The sequence below is a fragment of the Rhinatrema bivittatum genome, chromosome 8 (assembly GCF_901001135.1).
Source record: "Rhinatrema bivittatum chromosome 8, aRhiBiv1.1, whole genome shotgun sequence".
Classification (NCBI taxonomy): Eukaryota; Metazoa; Chordata; class Amphibia; order Gymnophiona; family Rhinatrematidae; genus Rhinatrema; species Rhinatrema bivittatum.
In genome coordinates, this window is record NC_042622.1 from 46,591,247 (window position 1) to 46,610,239 (window position 18,993).

At 49.4% G+C, this 18,993-nt stretch overlaps 1 protein-coding gene across 4 annotated transcripts in view; it reads right to left on the minus strand.

Moving 5' to 3' along the window:
- The window catches only part of RPRD1B (regulation of nuclear pre-mRNA domain containing 1B), a 149,841-nt gene that overhangs the window by 79,275 nt on the left and 51,573 nt on the right, over positions 1–18,993 (minus strand). For all 4 annotated transcript variants that reach the window (XM_029614811.1, XM_029614809.1, XM_029614812.1 and 1 more), the window contains exon 4: positions 15,451–15,563. In XM_029614811.1, the coding sequence (XP_029470671.1) occupies positions 15,451–15,563 (113 nt within the window). The remainder of the gene's footprint in view (positions 1–15,450; positions 15,564–18,993) is intronic.

Genomic DNA, 18,993 nt, shown 5'->3' on the forward strand with positions numbered 1-18,993 from the left:
GTCTCCAACAGAACCCAGTTCGAATTACAAATACCAAGCAGATCTCAAAACGTCTTCCTCTTGTTGCTCACTTCCAGACATAAGCAATGGCTTTCCCCAAGTCTACCTGATTAATTACTGTTTATGGATCATTCCTCTGCCCAAACCTCTTTTAAACCCAGCTATGCGAGTTGCCTTGATCATGTCCTCTGGAACAGATTTCACGGTTTAAGTGTCAGTTGAGTGAAAAAATACTTTCTATGATTTGTTTTAAATCTGATGGTTGTTAGTTTCATAGACTATCCACTTGTTTTAGTATTTACAAACTCGTCAGAACACTATCACCCACCATTACAAAGATTAAGCAGGGAAGGCCCCTTGTCAGAATTTTCCCCTACCCCTGGATCCACCGCAGTAGTGATCCTGACATTGGAAACCAGCTGACCCAATAGCCCCGCAGACGGGGCCTCCCCCCACAAAGCACTAGGCCCAGCACTCATCTCTTTCCTTCTCCCTATGCAGTTCTTGTATAATTTACACCCCCTTCCCCCATTAAGACACAATGTACAGCACAGCCATGAAAAACAAGGGCTTCTTCCTGCACCTCTATTAGAAAGGAACCATGGACCTCCTGAGTGGAAGCAGAATCAATTCCACTAAGAAGAGAAACTCTGAAAGGAGAGAGAGCCCCAAGAGCACCTGCACTAAGGAAGAGGAGGGGGAAAGGGAAAGGCTTAACTTGGAGAGGAAATCATATTTTCACCAAGGAACTGCTCAGCTGAGGAAGAAAGTTCACAACTAATCACCCCAGGAGCAAGCTAATAAATCAAATTTGGAAACCCAGCCTCAAAAAAACAGGTTTAAGACATCACAGAATATGCTTGTCTACAATCTGCTGCAGACAGAGAATTCTGGCAAGCTGAGTACAGCATGGGGTGATGTCATCAAGCCTTTAGTTCTGTCTCCATCTGCTGGTTGGGGGGCATAACATGTCTGGATAGATGAGGAAAACAAATGATAGAATAATGTTGAGATTACTTACCTGATAATCTCCTTTTCCTTAGTGTAGACAGATGGACTCAGAACGAATGGGTATAGTATGCTCGTGCTAGCAGTTGGAGACGGATCTGACATCAGCACGGGTACATATACCCCCACAGGAAGCGTAGCAACTCAGTAATCTTCCTTGCAAAAGCTGTTATGGATGTGTGTACTGACGCTCAGTGAAAATAGTGAAACAGGATTCCCCTGACCGATTGATAGTAGCTGGAGACCGCCAGCATTCCCAACCGGAAGGCATCGACACCTGGCAAAGGGGACGCTCTTATGCAAACAAATGACATGGCTTACCTTGAATCGGTGAAACCCATGTATACTGGCAGCTGGGCGGGATGCTGAATCCATTTGTCTACACTAAGGAAAAGAAGATTATCAGGTAAGTAATCTCAACATTTCCTGGCGTGTAGCCAGATGGACTCAGAACGAATGGGATGTACAAAAGCTTTACTCCCAGCCTGGGCGGGAGGCTGCCTGAGGTCCTTGTAGGACTGCCCTCGCAAATGCTGTGTCCTCCCTGGCCTGGACATCCAGACGGTAAAACTTAGAGAAGGTATGGAGGGAGGACCATGTTGCCGCTTTACATATTTCTGCAGGCGACAGCATCCTGGATTCTGCCCAAGATGCTGCTTGTGCTCTAGTAGAATGAGCCTTGACTTGTAGAGGCGGAGACTTCCCGGTCTCTACATAAGCTGCTCTGATAACTTCTTTAATCCAGCGGGCGATGGTGGGCAGAGAGGTCGCTTCTCCTTGCTTCTTTCCGCTGTGCAGGACGAACAGATGGTCCGTCTTTCATACTTCTTGTGTCATTTCCAGATATCTGGGCAGCAATCTGCCTATGTCGAGATGGTGTAGTAAACGCCCTTCTTCAGATTTCTTCAATCTCGCTGTGGTAGGCAAGGATATGGTTTGATTGAGGTGAAATTGTGAGACTACCTTCGGCAAGAAGGATGGAACCGTGCAAAGATGGATAGCCTCTGGAGTGATTCTGAGAAAGGGATCACGGCAGGACAGAGCTTGTAGCTCTGAAATGCGGCGTGCTGAACACACCGCCAGCAAGAACACCATCTTCAAAGTTAGCGAACGGAGAGACAAGCCCCGAAGGGGTCTGAAGGTGGATCCCGCGAGGAAATCCAAAACAAGGTTGAGGTTCCATAGAGGCACTGGCCACTTCAGTGGCGGACGAATATGCTTGACTCCTTTCAGGAAGCGAGAAACATCTGGGTGCTTGGCAATGGTCTTGCCATCCCTCCTGGGACCGTAGCAAGACAGCGCAGCCACCTGAACCTTGATGGAGCTGAGGGAGAGACCCTTCTGAAGTCCATCCTGCAGGAAATCTAAAACAATCGGAATTGTGGTCGCATGTGGATTGGTGCCATGAGTGTCGCACCAGGCTTCAAATACTCTCCAGATCCTTACGTAGGTGAGGGATGTGGAAAACTTGCGAGCTCGGAGGAGTGTATCTATCACCGGCTCCGAGTAACCTCTCTTCTTCAGTCTAGCCTTCTCAATGGCCAAACCGTAAGAGAGAATTGAGCTGGATCCTCGTGGAGGATGGGACCTTGACGTAGAAGGTCCCTGAGAGGAGGCAGGGGAAGGGGCTCCCCTGCCAGTAGTCTTCTCATGTCCGCGTACCAGGGTCTTCTTGGCCAGTCTGGTGCCACTAGAAGAACTAGGCCCCGGTGTTTCTGAATCTTGTGGATGATGGCGCTCAGCAGAGGCCACGGAGGAAAGGCATATAGCAGAGTCCCTGGAGGCCATGGCTGAACCAGGGCATTGATTCCGTGTGAGAACGGATCTCGCTTGCGGCTGAAGTATCTGGGTACTTGAGCATTGGACTTGTCCGCCAGTAAGTCCATGTCCGGAATCCCCCAGTGATCCACAATCATCTGGAAGACTGTGGGTGACAGCTGCCACTCTCCCGGATTTAGGCTTTCCCTGCTGAGGAAGTCTGCCGTGGTGTTGTCCTTCCCGGCAATGTGGACGGCGGAGATGTCCTGAAGATTCGCCTCTGCCCAAACCATCAGCGAGGCTATCTCTAGAGATACCTGTCGGCTTCTGGTTCCGCCCTGACGGTTGATGTATGCCACCGTGGTGGCGTTGTCGGACATCACTCTGACTGCTCTGTTTCTCAGTCTGTGAGCAAATCGTAGGCATGCCAATCGGACTGCCCGGGCCTCTAGACGGTTGATGTTCCACCCCGACTCTTCTCTGTTCCACCGCCCTTGTGCGGTGAGTTCTTCGCAGTGTGCTCCCCAGCCGCTCAGGCTGGCATCTGTGGTGAGCAGAGTCCACGTGGGGGAGGACATCTTCGACCCCCTGCTCGTGTGGTTGGACTGCAACCACCACCGTAACTGGGTCCGTACTCTGGCTGGCAGAGGTAGGTGCGTGGAATAATTCCGAAAGCGGGGGCTCCATCGAGAGAGCAGGGAGCGTTGTAGAGGTCTCATATGGGCCCTTGCCCACGGTACCACTTCCAGGGTGGAGGCCATAAGGCCAAGAACCTGCAGGGAATCACAAGCTATGGGCCGACTGGCTCCCATCAAGAACCGGAGACGCGTCTGAAGTTTTAACCTTCTCTTGGCAGTGAGACTGACTTTGTCTGCCTGGGTGTCGAACTGTACTCCCAGGTATTCCAGTGATTGGGAAGGCTGCAGGCAACTCTTGTTGAGGTTGACTACCCATCCCAGGCTTTCCAGAAGAGCGATCACTCTGTCGGTTGCCCGATGGCTCTCCTCTCGTGATTTCGCCCTGATCAGCCAATCGTCTAGATAGGGATGGACAAGGATTCCTTCCCGTCTGAGCGCCGCTGCTACCACTACGACCACCTTGGTGAAGGTCCGCGGTGCCGTGGCTAACCCGAAGGGCAGAGCCCGGAATTGAAAGTGGCGTCCCAGAACCTTGAAGCGCAGGTAGTGCTGGTGATCCAGATGGATCGGGATATGCAGGTAGGCTTCCGACAAGTCTAAGGCCGTGAGGAATTCTCCTGGCTGTACTGCGGTCTTGACTGAGCACAGAGTTTCCATGCGAAACCTCGGGACCCTTAAGTATCGATTGACTGACTTGAGGTCCAATATGGGCCGGAAAGTACCCTCTTTCTTGGGTACCATGAAATAAATGGAATAGTGTCCAGAATTCGGTTCCCAGGCAGGTACTGGGATGATGGCTTTCAAGGACAGGAGCCTCGCCAGGGTAGCTTCCAATGCTGCCTTCTTGTGTATGGGACATGAAGATTCCACAAACCTGTCCGGAGGGAGATGATGAAAGTCCAGATAGTATACCTCTCGGATGATGGCGAGGACCCACTGGTCCGACGTAATCTCGACCCATCTGGGGTAGAAGAGGGTTAACCTGCCCCCTATGGCTCCGTCCCCCAGATGGATCGGCGGATTCTCATTGTGAGGCACGGCCGGGACCTGAACCCGGGCCGGCTCCCCTCTTGCGCTGCTTGGTCTGAAAGGACTGATTCCTGGCCTGAGGACGAGGCGCTTGGTAGCGACTCCTATAGGGAATGAAGCGCTGGGAGCTTCTACCCCTGGAGGGCCTTGGAAAGGCGCGCTGGTTCCTTCTGAACCGATCTTCCGGCAGTCGAGGTACTGGAGAGGCGCCCCATGTGCTGGCCAGTCTATCAAGGTCGCTGCCAAACAGGAAAGAGCCCCTAAAGGGCATTCTGGTGAGGCGTGTCTTCGAAGGAGCATCGGCTGACCAATTCCGGATCCAGAGCTGCCTCCTGGCGGCTACGGAGGATGAAATCCTCTTGGCTGTTGTCCGGACTAGGTCTGATGCAGCATCCGTGAGGAACGAGAGAGCTGACTCCATGTCTGCTGCTGGAGCATTGTTCCTGACCTGTGACAAACAGGAGCGCGTCACCACTGTGCAGCAGGTTGCGATCCGCAAAGATAGAGCTGCCACCTCAAAGGTCTGTTTCAGAATGGCGTCCAGTCGCCGGTCATGAGGTTCCTTGAGGGCCGCCCCCCCCCCTCAACTGGAATGGTAGTGCGCTTGACCACAGCACTAATCAAGGAGTCCACCTGAGGGCACGCCAGCAGCTCCTGGATAGCCGATGCCAGGGGGTACATGCCCGTCAGGGCCCGACCCCCCTTGAATGAGGCCGCTGGTGCAGCCCATTCTAAATCTATCAGTTGCTGTGCTGCTTGCAAGAAAGGAAAATGGCGGGCTGTAGGACGAAGACCCTCCAGCAGGGGGTTCTGCGCAGAGGGTACCGTAGCGCTGGGACCTGTAATATCCAACTCCGCCAGGCACTGAGATACCAGGTCGGAGAGATCCTCTTTAGGGAAGAACCGCCTCATGGTTCGGTATGGCTCAATCCCTGAGGGAAGTTCCCCCTCGTCCGGGGGTTCAGACTCGTAAGGTGAAATATCAGGGTCAGTCTGAACCGGACTGTCTGGAGGCGGGAGGTCCTGCCCACGATAAGGGCGTGAAGGTCTAGGGACAGGATCCACAGGAGCCGCAACAGCAGCAGCAGCCACAGCAGCAGCAGCCGGGCCTGGGCGGGAGGCTGATTGCATCTGTGCAAAGGCATGAATTCCCTTAAAGAGATCCACCCGGGAAATGGAAGTGGTCTCTAATCGCCGGGGTACCAGGTCCCCCGGGATTCCAGGTTGTTCAAGACTGCCCGCTAAATCCGGGGTGGCCCCTGGGGAACTGTCAGCAAACCTCGGTTGAGACTGGGCCTGGCCCGAGGCTTCCACGGCCTCCTCACATTGGGCACAAAGGGAGTCTGGCTCTTCACTGTGCGTGGCTCTAAGCTGGCATGCTGAGCAGAGGCCAAGGGCTTTAATGCCGGAATCAGGAGGCGCCGCCGCCGAAGATGTTGAGGCGTTCTGTTCCATCGAGGAATATACGCCAAATACAATATGCGCACAACAATATGCGACAGCAATGTGCGCTTAATAAAACAGGCGCTTAATAATATGCGGCAGCAATATGCGCTTAATACAACAGGCGCTTAATAAAACAGGTGCTCAATAGCATGCGGCAGCAATATGCGCTTAATACAACAGGCGCGGAATACAACAGGCGCTCAATAATATGCGGCAGCAATATACGCTTAATACAACAGGCGCTGACTACAACAGGCGCTCAATAATATGCGGCAGCAATATACGCTTAATACAACAGGCGCTGACTACAACAGGCGCTCAATAATATGCGGCAGCAATATACGCTTAATACAACAGGCGCTTAATAATATGCGGCAGCAATATACTCTCAATGCTATCCAATATGCGCTTATTAGTATGCGGTCAGCAATGGATGCTCAATGCTATCCAATATGCGCTCATTAGTATGCGGTCAGCAATGGATGCTCAATGCTATCCAATATGCGCTCATTAGTCTGCGGTCAGCAATATACGCACAATGATATACAATATGTGCTCAGTAGTATGCAATATACACTCAAGGATATCCCATATGCGCTTAAGCAGAGACAGGCGCCTATCATGGGCGCTCAATACCTGAACAAGGCAGACAAAATGGCGACATCCACGGTGTGCCACATGCAGGCAACGCCGCCGATCCTCGTTCCTCGGAGACCAAAAAGTAAGAGATGTACGCCTTACCTGATCCTCGGCGCTTCCCGGCTGGAACCCGGGCGGTCTCCGGCTGCGGGGGGAGAGGGCAAGTACCTTCACCGCCGCGCTTGAGGAAATGCACCCGGCTGCCTCGTCCACGCCAGGACCGAGGCGCATCTTTCTCCACGCCCGAGCCCTTCTCGCCCAGGGGCTACGTCCCTGCCGCGATTCGGCCACCGGACCGAGGTCTTAAACCTCTGGGGGATCGCGGAAATCACCCCGGGAAACTCAACTGGGGGGAGGGACCCCAAGGGTATCACCGCAGAAGTGCGGGGCTCGATGTTGCTGTAGAAATTTAGTAAGAAGAAAGTAGAAAATAGAAAGTAGATTGGAAACACGCTCAGCGAGCGTGCAGGCTCTCCAAACTGCTTTGGAGATGGAAATTACTGAGTTGCTACGCTTCCTGTGGGGGTATATGTACCCGTGCTGACGTCAGATCCGTCTCCAACTGCTAGCACGAGCATACTATACCCATTCGTTCTGAGTCCATCTGGCTACACGCTAGGAAATGATATAATAAACAGTGATGATATGTATCCACTACTGTACTCTTCCTCAGAGTACAGTTTGTTTCTTGCATAAAACTTTTATCCTGCTTGAATCTATATCAGCCTTAACATATAGTGCCACCTTTCAATTTGATTTGGCCCCTCATGTCAATATAATTTGTACCTCTGTATCAGTGGTCCAAGAAAGCAAACCGGTAATCGATCCAAGATGGCTGTCAGCAATGAATACAAGTGGATGGATCGGTGTAAAACAGGATTTTATTGAAGCTTGCCTGACTCTGGCCGAGTTTCGCTCAAAGAGCTGCCTCAGGGGCTTTAAAGCCACTTCAATTGGCTTAAAACATCTCAAAACTATCGCGTAGCAAAGTCAGAGAAGATTTACACAGCAGGCTTTTTTCAAATAGTATTCTGATCAAGTACTTTTGAAAGCAAAAGCTTTAAAAGTATAGGTATTGCATTCCCACTCGCCGCTCAGCATAGGTTAATGCAATAATTTTGAGATGTTTTCCACCGATCCATCCACTTGTGTTCATTCCTCTGTATCAGTGTCCTATTGGTTAGCCTCCTTCCACCATGTCTCTGAGATGCCTATTATGTATACATCTTAATAAGGGCTAGTCATTTATAGAAGCTAAAGAAAATTCTACCCTTATTTTTGCTGCCATTTTGCTCATTATTTTATTTATAATTTTCTTATTTTGATCTTTATCTACTTTTTAGTTTAGTATTTTATATATATTTTTTGCTTTTCTGAATTTTAGGCACCAAGTGATCTAGCTCCCAGGATTTTTCCAGTTCTGCTTATTTGTATAAAAACTTTCAAAAGGGAGAAGAAAGAAACTTTTATTATTAGGTAACTACAGCTGAATAAACCAAGACAAATTTATTTATTTATTTATTTATTTATTTAATGAAGAGAGTGACCATTAAATGAAGTGACCATTAAATGAAGAGAGTGACCAGCCCAAGTTCACGGTTTAAACTCCTGAAACTCAGCTGCTTTACCCACCAATTACTTGGGGCTCTCTCTCCTTTCAGTGTTTCTCTTAGTGGAATTGATTCTGCTTCCACTCAGGAGGTCCATGGTTCCTTTCTAACAGGTCTATTCAGTAAAGTGCGGCCGCGTTTACCCCGCTCCTAACTCGCGTTCTACTCACTTTACGGCCGCGTTAGCCCTTCCTGCGATCCCCAATCCCCTTTAACCTACTCCTACCGCGTCCTAAAATCCCGGGCAACCCCTTCCGCACGCGGCATGTATATTGCATGTAAACAATCAAATTAGCTATTCCCTACCATCCAGTAATGCGCGCCCCGACTATCGCTATTTTACCCTGCCGTTTTGCCGCGCATTTAACCTGCTAACTTACCGCCTACCCTTACCCCTGCGTTAGAGGCAGGGGTAAGGGTAGGCGGTAAACTTTCCCCCAGCCCCACTCTCCTGCCCTGGCTGCGTCCATGGGTGCTGGTCTCCGGGTTAGCCCCAGTCCTCTCCCCTCCTCCCGAAGCAAAAAAAAAAAAAAAAGCGAAAAAGTAGCAAGAGAGCGAGGGGAGAGAGGACGGGCAATCCTACGCTCTGGATTGCCAGTCCCCCCTCCCCTCCTCCCGAAGCAGGGCGCGAAAAGCAACCTTGCTCCGGGAGGAGGGGAGGGGGGACTGGCAGTGTAAAGCGACGAAGCGACTTACTTTTTGCAGCCCCCCTCCGGACATCAGCGAGGACGACCGCGGCTCCCCTCTCCTGCCTCCAGCTGCACGCGAAGATGGACGCCTGCACGGGCGAAAGCGGCCCCTGTTCGTGCAATTGGGCCGCTCAAGACGCGACGTCACATGTCGTGAAGCCAAACGTCGTGACGTCACGCCTTGAGCGGCCCAACTGCACGAACAGGGGCCGCTTTCGCCCATGCAGGCGTCCATCTTCGCGGGCAGCTGGAGGCAGGAGAGGGGAGCCGCGGTCGTCCTCGCCGATGTCCGGAGGGGGGCTGCAAAAAGTAAGTCGCTTCGTCGCCTTACACTGCCAGTCCCCCCTCCCCTCCTCCCGGAGCAAGGCTGCTTTTCGCACCTTGCTTCGGGAGGAGGGGAGGGGAGGGGGGACTGGCAATCCCGAGCGTAGGATTGCCCGTCCTCTCTCCCCTCACTCTCTTGCTACTTTTTTTTTTTTTCGTTTTTTACGCTTTGGTTGCTTGCTTCGGGAGGAGGGGAGAGGGCTGACAATCCCCAGCGTCTGAGAACTGTCCACTTCCTGGTACCTGTCATTTCAAATGTTATTTGAAATGACAGATACCAGAGTGGCCGTGAAGCGTTAGGCCCGCGCACCCAGGTTACTGTATAGGCGCTCTATACAGTAAAATGGGTTGCGCGGGCCTAACGCTTCACGGACGCTTCTTAGACGCAGCTTGCATTTGCAAGCTATTTACATACAGGATCGAGCGGTAGGTGAGCTGGACTGTGCGTGTGGCAACTGCGGGTGCGCCGGGCACTATCGCAGCTCTTCCTACCGCTCGGTACTGGATTGACCTGTAATTGAGGTGCAAGAAGTAGTCCTTGTTTTTCATGGCTGTGCTGTACATTGTGTCTTAATGGGGGAAGGGGGTGTAAAGTATGCAAGAATTGCATAGGGAGAACCTGCAATAGGAAACTGTATCATTCAAAAAACTATATTTACTTTATAATACAGAAACTCTCTTTTATATTTGAGGTTTATTTAAAAGATTTCTTAAAATAAAATACCATTGCAAAAGCAATGACCTCCATAAAAAGCAATTTGTTTGGGAACCTGAAATACTTTAAAGAAAGGAAAATTGTTTCTAACCTGCTAATTTTCGTTCCTGTAATACCACAGATCAGTCCAGACAAGCGGGTTTTATTCATCCCTACCAGCAGATGGAGGTAGAGAACAAAACTTTGGGCACTGCCACATATACGAGAATACCACCTGCAGTCCCTCAGTATTAATTGATAACCAAGCCAAGATAAGAAAAATAAAGCGCGAACGAGGCTCTCCAACATGGATACCCCTGACCAACTAGTTAACCATGCAGAAAACGCTAAACCTAGAAATTGAAGCCAAAAAATGGCAAATCTGCTTTACAAATAAATACAGCAGTAGACCAGTCTTTCGGCAGAGATCCTCAGTGCAGGCCTCTGGACTGATCTGTGGTATTACAGGAACAAAAATTAGCAGGTAAGAACCAATTTTCCTTTCCTAAACATACCCAAGATTAGTCCAGACAAGCGGTATGTACCAAAGCCCTCTTACACTGGGCGGGAACCCGAAAGACCCGCTCCAAGAACACTCTCCAAAAGGGGACCGCCTCCGGAGCCCACACGTCCAAACGGTAATGCTTGGTAAAAGTGTGCAATGAAGACCACACCGCGGCTCTAATGATCTCTTGGGCAGACACCAGCTGACACTGAGCCCAGGACGGCGCCTGAGCTCGAGTCGAATGTGCTCTAAGACCCACTGGAACTGCTCTTCCTTTTGATACATAAGCTGCAGAGATCATCTCTTTCAACCAATGAGACAAAGAAGCCTTAGACACCTTTTCACCCTTTTTTGCTCTCCCAAACAGGACGAACAAATGATCAGAATGACGAAAAGCATTAGTGACTTTCAAGTAACGTAATACCATCCGTCTCACATCCAAAAGGTGACATTCTCATCCCATCGAGGCATCCTGAGCCCAATCCGGAAACCCGAGCAACTCCACTGATTGGTTTACATGAAAAACCGACACCACCTTAGGAAGAAACAAAGGTACCGTATGCAAGGACACTGTATAGGATGATATCCAGAGAATTGGATCACATCACGAAAGCGCCTGCAATTCCGAAATCCTTCTAGCCAAACAGATAGCTACCAAAAAGACCATCTTCAGAGTCAGGATCTTCAAAAATACCCGATTCAGAGGCTCGAACAGCTCCTCGCAAAGGACCCGTAGCACGAGATTAAGATTCCATTCCGGACAAATGCGACACAGAGGTGGACGGAGATGTTTGACTCCTCGTAGAAAACACACCACATCAAGATGGGAAGCCAAGGCCTTCCCCTGGACTCTCCCTCTGAGACAACCCAAAGTGGAAACCTGGATCCGAAGGGAACTATGGGCTAATCCTTTGGATAAACCCACCTGCAAAAAAAGACAAAATAGGGGACACAGACACCTGAAGAGGGTCCAATCCCTCTTGTCCACACCAGGTCTCAAACACCTTCCATACCCTGGAATAGGCTAAAAGAGGTAGCAGGACATCTCGCTTGGAGCAGCGTGGTAATTACTGGTTCCGAATACCCCCTTGTGCACAATCGCCTCCTCTCATAAACCAGGCCGCGAGACAAGTGATCCTCCCAATCGGAAATATAGGACTCTGACGCAGGAGATCAGGTAAATGGGTCAAGCGTAGCAGTCAGTCCACTGCCAGCCGCACCAGATCTGCAAACCACGGATGGCAAGGCCATTCCGGAGCCACCAGAATCACTGACCCCGTGTGGCCCTCTACACGCCTGAGTACCTTTGCTGTCAGCAGCCTCGGAGGAAAGACGTACAGGAGGACTCCGGTCAGCCACGGACATACGAGGGCATCACGCCCCACCACCCTGGACTCCCAGCTGAAGAACCTTTGCGTCTTGGTATTGAAACTTGTTGCCATGAGATCGAACTGCGGGGTTCCCCACCGTTCACAGAGAAGCTCCCAGGCCCTCAGAGAATTCGCACTCCCTTGGATTCAACTGCTGCCGGCTGAGGTAATCTGCCTGGCCGTTGACTCATGCAACATGGGAGGCAGAGATTCCTTCGAGATGAAGCTCTGCCCACTCGAACAGCAGCTGAGCCTCCAGCGCTACCGTGGGACTCTTGGTTCCCCCCCTGGCGGTTGATGTAAGCCACTGTGGTCGAATTGTCAAAGAAAACTCGCACCATCCGATCGCAGACCAAGGGTAGAAACTGCTCCAGAGCTCGACACACCGCTCTCATCTCCAGGCGATTGATGGACCATGTCTGTTCCAACATGGACCAAAGGCCCTGAGCAGACCTGCCCAGAAAAACTGTCCCCCAGCCCCGAAGACTTGCATCCGTGATGACCACCACCCATTCCGGGACCTAGAGAGGCATCCCCTTCTCCAGATTGTTCCGCGTCATCCACCTAGCCAGACTGGCCCTGGCCGACCCCATCAGAGCCAGGGGCAGGAAATATTGTTGCGACAGAGGATTCCAACGGGACAACAAGGCTCTCTGCAGAGGCCTCAAATGGGCAAACGCCCAAGGCACCAGTTCCAATGTGGACGCCATCAAGCCCAGGACCTATTGGTAATCCCAGACCTTCGGCATCTGTGCTATCTGCCTCTGAATTTTGTTCCCCCTGTCGTCTATAAGAAACACTCTGCTCCGCTGGGTGTCAAAATGGGCTCCCAAGTATTCAAGGGAATGGGAGGGGGACCAGATGGCTCTTCTGCACATTGATAACCCAGCCTAGAGATGCCAGGAGCGCCCGAACTCAGTCCACGGACCACACACATTCCTCTAGTGACTTCGCCCATATCAGCCAATCATCCAGCACTACCACCATCACCTTTGTAAAGGTCCACGGGACGGTGGCCAGCCTGAAAGGCAGCGCTTGAAACTTATAGTGCTGTCCCAGAACCATGAATCTGAGAAACCTTTGGTGCTCCTGATGGATGGGGATATGCAGATAAGCCTCGGTGAGATCCAGAGTCGCCAAAAACTCTCCTCCCCGTACCACCACAATTACAGTGCACAACGTCTCCATCCGAAAACGTGGTACCTTCAAACTCTGGTTGACTTTCTTCAGGTCTAGGATAGGTCAGAACGTGCCTTCCTTCTTGGGCACCAAGAAATAGATGGAATATCTGCCTTGTCCCTGTTCAGACACTGGCACAACCGCTGAAGCGTTTCCTGGCCCGCTGCCCACTTGCTTCGGGAAAGACAACGCGACTCCAGAAAGACCGACTGCAGTGGGTGAGAAAATTCTAAGGCGTAGCCGTTTCTCACCACGCTCAACACCCACCGGTCGGGCGTGATCTTGGTCCATTCCCCATAGAACTGGGCCAGCCTGCCCCCAATTAACAGAGACGAGGAGTGGACCTGCCGGATCTCATTGTGAGGACTTATTGCCACCCGCACCCTGGGTGGATCCGCCTCTAGAATACCATCTAGCCCCTCGAAAGGACTGTTGCCTATGTGAGGACTGTCTTGGGGCAGAGGGCCTCGTCTGACGAAAAAGCTGGACTCCTGAAAGCGAGGCCAAGAAGAGAAAGGTTTCCGGCCAGACTTTCGATCCTCTGGCAGCCTATTGCCCTTTGTCTCTCCCAGCGACTTCATCAGACGATCGAGGTCCTCACCAAACAGCATTTTCCCCTGAAAGGGCAGATTACAGAGCTATGATTTTGATGACAGATCCGGTGACCAGTTGCCGAGCCACAAGTGTCGCCTGGATGCCACCACAGACACCATAGCATGGGCCGTGGTTCTTACCAGGTCATAAAAGGCATCCGTGCCATAGGCAACCCCTGCCTCCAGGCGGGTCGCCTGAACTGGGGAAAGAGACCCGGAGGAAGACTGTTCCTGTGGCTTCTGGATCCAACATAAATAGGCCTTCTGCATCAGAGTTGCACTTACTGCTGCTCGCAGGCTGAGCCCCCAGGACCTCAAAAGCTCGCTTGAGATGCACTTCCAACTTCCGATCCTGAACATCCTTCAGAGCGGAAGCTCCAGCTACTGGAATAGTGGTCTTCTTAGTGACTGCCGAAACTGCTGCATCCACCTTCGGGACCCTGAGAATGCCCAGGTGGTCCTGAGGAAGCGGATAAAGCTTGGACATCGCTCTGCCAACTTGCAGACCCGAGTCGGGGGAATCCCACCCTTGGTTGATCAATTTCTGAATTTTCTTCGGAATTGGGAAAGCACTGGGGGGTCTCCGTAGGCCATCCAGAACCAGATTAACCCCTTCAGCATCTGAATCCTCCAGGGCGAGCTTAATTCCCAGCTCCTCCAACACCTGAGGTATAAGCAGGCGAAGCTCCTCTCTCTTGAAAAGCCGGATCGCCCACAGATCATTGCCTTCAGCCTCCGGACTCTCCAAGGTCCCCTGTTCAGTTTTAGAGTCCCCTGGGTCCAGAGGGACCCAGGGGACTCTTCTGCAGAAGCCTGTCATCTTGGGGAGCAATTTTCCTTAAAATATCCAGCCAGTCAGTTCTGCAGGGTTAGCACCTCTACCATCTGCTGGAGGTAGAGAAATACTGAGGGACTGCAGGTGGCACTCTCGTATATGTGGCAGTGCCCAAAGTTTTGTTCTCTACCTCTATCTGCTGGTAGGGAATGAATAAAACCCACTTGTCTGGACTGATCTGGGTTTGTTCAGGAAATTACAGTTTTATTACAGCACAACATTAATAAAGGAGAGGAGAATCCGACTTGTATGCCCCCATTTTTCCACTGCAGTAGCAAGAAGTTATTTTGACTCATACAATGAGCACAACTGAGCCAATCTCAGATGTTATAGAGTACTGCTTCTTAACCCAGTCCTCGGGGCACACTTAGCCAGTCAGGTTTTCAGGATATCCACAATGAAGATGCATGAGATAGATTTGCATACAGTGGAAGCAATCTCATGCATCTTCAATGTGGATATCCTGAAAACCTGACTGGCTAGGTGTGCCATGAGGACTGGGTTTAGAAGCATTGTTATAGAGACACATTCAACACAGTAGCATCACTTTAAAAGGTGGATGAACACTGGAAAAATAGGACATCACAGAGACGTTCTGTTCTCAATTAGGAACTACACTTCAACTGTTTAAGCCAACAAGACCCCACACCCTGATTTAGATTGATGAACACATCAGCCTTGGGTATACAGAACTGGACTGTTTATGCATCCCATTACTTTTAGGGTTTATTTTTATAAGTGCATTTTAACCATAGCCTGATTACATTGAAGAGGTCACAGCTATGTTTAGACTTCTGGAGACAATCAGAAGTGCAGTAATCGCAATGAAGATGCCTAGGGGAAAGAGAGACTGGAGAAAACTATAATAATCCATATACAGATGCAAAGAGGAAGCAACTTGAAAAAAAAAAAACAAAAAAAAAAAACAAATTCAGAAATGTTGCAGAAAATATTTTTCCATAAGCACTAGTAAATTTGTATTCTTATAGGTTCACCTCCCAAAACTAAACGGTATGATATTTTCTCCAATATATTGTAGAATATATTTTTAAATGCAGACTTTATAAACAGAAAATTGTCACTGCTTAAGTTTAGTTTCTGCTATTTGCCTCAATCCCCAAACCAGAACATACCAGCAGAGGCCCTGTAGCAGGGTCCCGGGGGGAGTAACTCCCTGGATAATCATCATCTTCCTCCTCTTGGATCTGCTGGAACGTTCGCTTCAAGGATTTCTTTTCTTCAATAACTGAAAAATATAAAAAACCAAAAACAAGTTACATAGGGAGTAATACTTAACCTTTCCAGCAGCTGAAACTTGGCAGGACAAAAGTTAAATTATACTTACCTGATCATTTTCTTTCCTCGAGTCCTGCTAGACAAGTAAATATGTATGGGATTTCCCCTTTCACAGCTGATGGAGACAAAGGGCACATCTCTTAGGACTTCACTCTGGGTTTATAAGGGAGGTGCAGTCCTGGTGCAATCCTAGTAACCTACTGCCAAAGCACCAGAAGAAATCCCATCAATTCCCAATTTGGAAATTTTACTATGTGAAACTGAAGACTCTGCCAAGTAAGAGAAAAGGTGAGGCAGAGGTAGAAATACTTAGAATGAAGAGAGCACTATAAGGATACCTTACATGCTGCTGCTACATGCTCTGATCCTAATCGTCCTGGTCTTCCTGGGTGGGATCTGGACTAGTCTAACAGGATTTGAGGAAAGAAAATAATCAAATAAATATAATTTAACCTTTCTTATCTTCCTGCTAGACCAAAGGCTGTGTCTACCCTGGTCTGCACACCCAACCTGTAGAAATTTTGCGAAGATGTGCAGGGATAACCATGTGGCAGGCCCTGCAGATTTCCTTTGGGGATATTGCAGACGCTTCAACCCAGGATACTGCTTGTGCCCTTGTCGAATGGGCTGCTGGGGCTTGCCTGCCTGAGAGCATGTATGCTGAGATTGTCATCTCCTTGATCCACCTGGCTATGGACGTTGCTCCCCCCTTACAGGGAATGCCAAACAGAACATAAAGCTCATCTGATTTCCTAAAAGTGTTTTCTGTAAGTACTTCAAGAGTATATGGCATACATTTAGCCACTATAGGCCCTCATCCTTCTCCGTTAATGAACGCTGGCAGAAAAACAGATTGGTTTATATGAAAGGCCAATACTACTTTTAGTGGATAGGATGGAACTGGTTGAAAGGTTGCCATGTCTGGGGAGAAGACCAAATAAGGGTCTCCTCATGATAGGGCCTGCGGGTCTGAGATGTGCCTTGCTGAGCAGATTGGTACTAGAAAGGTGGTCTTCAAGGACAGATTCTTTAAGGAGGCCTGATTTACCAGTTCAAAGTTTGGCTTTACTAGTGCCCTTAAAACAACATCCAAGTGTGCTGCCACCTGGACACACTTGACTTGGCCACTACAGCATGCAACTGCTGCTGCCAGAACCTTTAGGGAGTTAAGGGCCAAACCCTTAATTAGGCCTGACTGAAAGAAGTTTAAGATGCGAGATATACCTGACTTCCATGGGGAGATTTCCTGCTCATTGCAGAATTCCTCAAAGAGCTGCCAGGCCTGATGTATACGAATGATGTTGATGGCTTACCAATATGGTTGAGATTATGGCTGAAGAGTAGCCCCTTTTACACAAACACGTCCTGTCAAGAGCCAGGCTGTAAGAGAGAATGGAATTGGGACTTCACTAATATCAGATCCTTGCCAGAGGAGGCTCTTTCTCTTGGGAAAGAGTAATGGTGCTCCTATTAGCAGCCTCACTACATCTGCATACCACAGTCTCCTTGGCCAGTCTAGATTGACTAGAATCATTAGGGATGCCTGACTCTGCTCTTTTTATTGTCTTACCCACCAAAGGCCATGGATGGAAGATGTACAGCGGGCTGACTTATGGCCATGGGTACAGGATCGCATCTATGCCCCTAAAGCCCAGCTCTGTGCTGAGACTAAAGTACATGTCAACCTTGGCATTCCATCTTGTCGCCATTAGGTCCACCCCCAGCAAATCACTATCAACTGGAAGGATTCTAGACTTAGTTCCCATTCTCCCGAATCCAGCTTTTTCCTGCTGAGGATGTTGGCCTGACAATTGTCCTTCCCTGCTATATGTTTTACTGAGAGCAGGAGCAAATTGTCTTCTGCTCATTTGCACAGCTGGGCTGCCTCCTGCGCTAGAGTGCAGCTGTGGGTGCCTCATTTGTTTTCATATGCTACTGCCGTGGTATTGACCAATATCACAGTCTGCTCTCTCCTTCAGTAATGGGAGAAAGTGCTAGAGCTCTAGTTTGATAGCTCTTATCACTAGTCTATTATTGTCCACTGTCCCTCTTCCTTTGTTCGTTAAGCTTGATCAAATTAACCTTGGCAATGTACTGCCCAACCAACCAGACTGGCATCCGTAGTGACTACAATGCAAGCAGAGGGCTCTAACATCATTCAACAGGTTGGATAAATGTATCCACCAGTGTAGGCTCCTCCTTATCCTCTGGGTGCATCTGTAACTGGCACTGGTAATCCCGAGAGAAAGGCAATCAGCATGATAGTAGGAGTGCTGTAAAGGTCTCATATGGCTCTGACCCATGGGACCAGGTCTAGTGCTGCTGCCATAAGGTCAAGCACATGGAGGTACTCCCATGCTCTGGGCAAAACTGTCCTTGGAAGGCCTGCACCTCTTGCATCAATTTGGCCACCCTTTTGGGGGACAACATGACTTTTCCTTCCCCCATATTATCCTAGAAACTGTAAGGTCTGGATTGAATCCAGATTACTCTTGCAAAGTTTATTACCCAATCTAGCTCCTGCAAGAGCCAGATCACTTCTGAGTATCTTTCTTTGGCTCTCTTGCACCAACTTCACTCTTACGAGCCAATCATCCAGGTAGGGGTGCACCACTATTCCTTAAGATCCTGAGTGTGGTCACTATGTCAAACAGCAGGGCCCAAAACTGGAAATATGATGTTTTATGAATATCAGTGAATAAAAATAAATAAATAAATATCCTGTGGCACAGAACCATAGGAAGCTTTGGTGGGTAATTAGAATAAGAATGTGAAAGTATGCTTCTGTTAAATCTAGGGAGGCAAAATATTCCCCTTGTTTTACAGACTATTACTGACCTTAGTGTCTCCATTTGGGAGTGGGGTACATGTAAATATTTGTTGACCTTCTTGAGATCCAGTACTGGATGGAAGAACCCATCCTTCTTTGGCACCACAAAATAAATTGAAAAGTACCGTGTCCCCTCTCTTGTTGGGGTATTGGCATCATGGCCTAAGGGAGCTGCAACTTGTACAGTGTTCCTTTTATGACCTCTTTTGAGCAGTGATACACAAGAGGATACTTCAAATACATTTGGGACTTGTTTTGCTAGTTCAAGGGCATAGCCCTGCTGCACAATGTCCAGGAACAAATCTGAGAAATTTCTTTTTCACTCAACGCACAATTAAGCTCTGGAAGTCACTGCCAGAAGATGTGGTTAAGGAAGTTAATGTAGTTGGGTTTAAAAAAAAGGTTTGGATAAGTTCCTGAAGGAAAAGCCCATAAACTGCTATCAATCAATAGGAAATAGCCACTGCTTGATGCCGGCATCAGTAGCATGGGATCTATTTAATGTTTGGGTACTTGCCAGGTACTTGTGACTTGGATTGGCCACTATTGG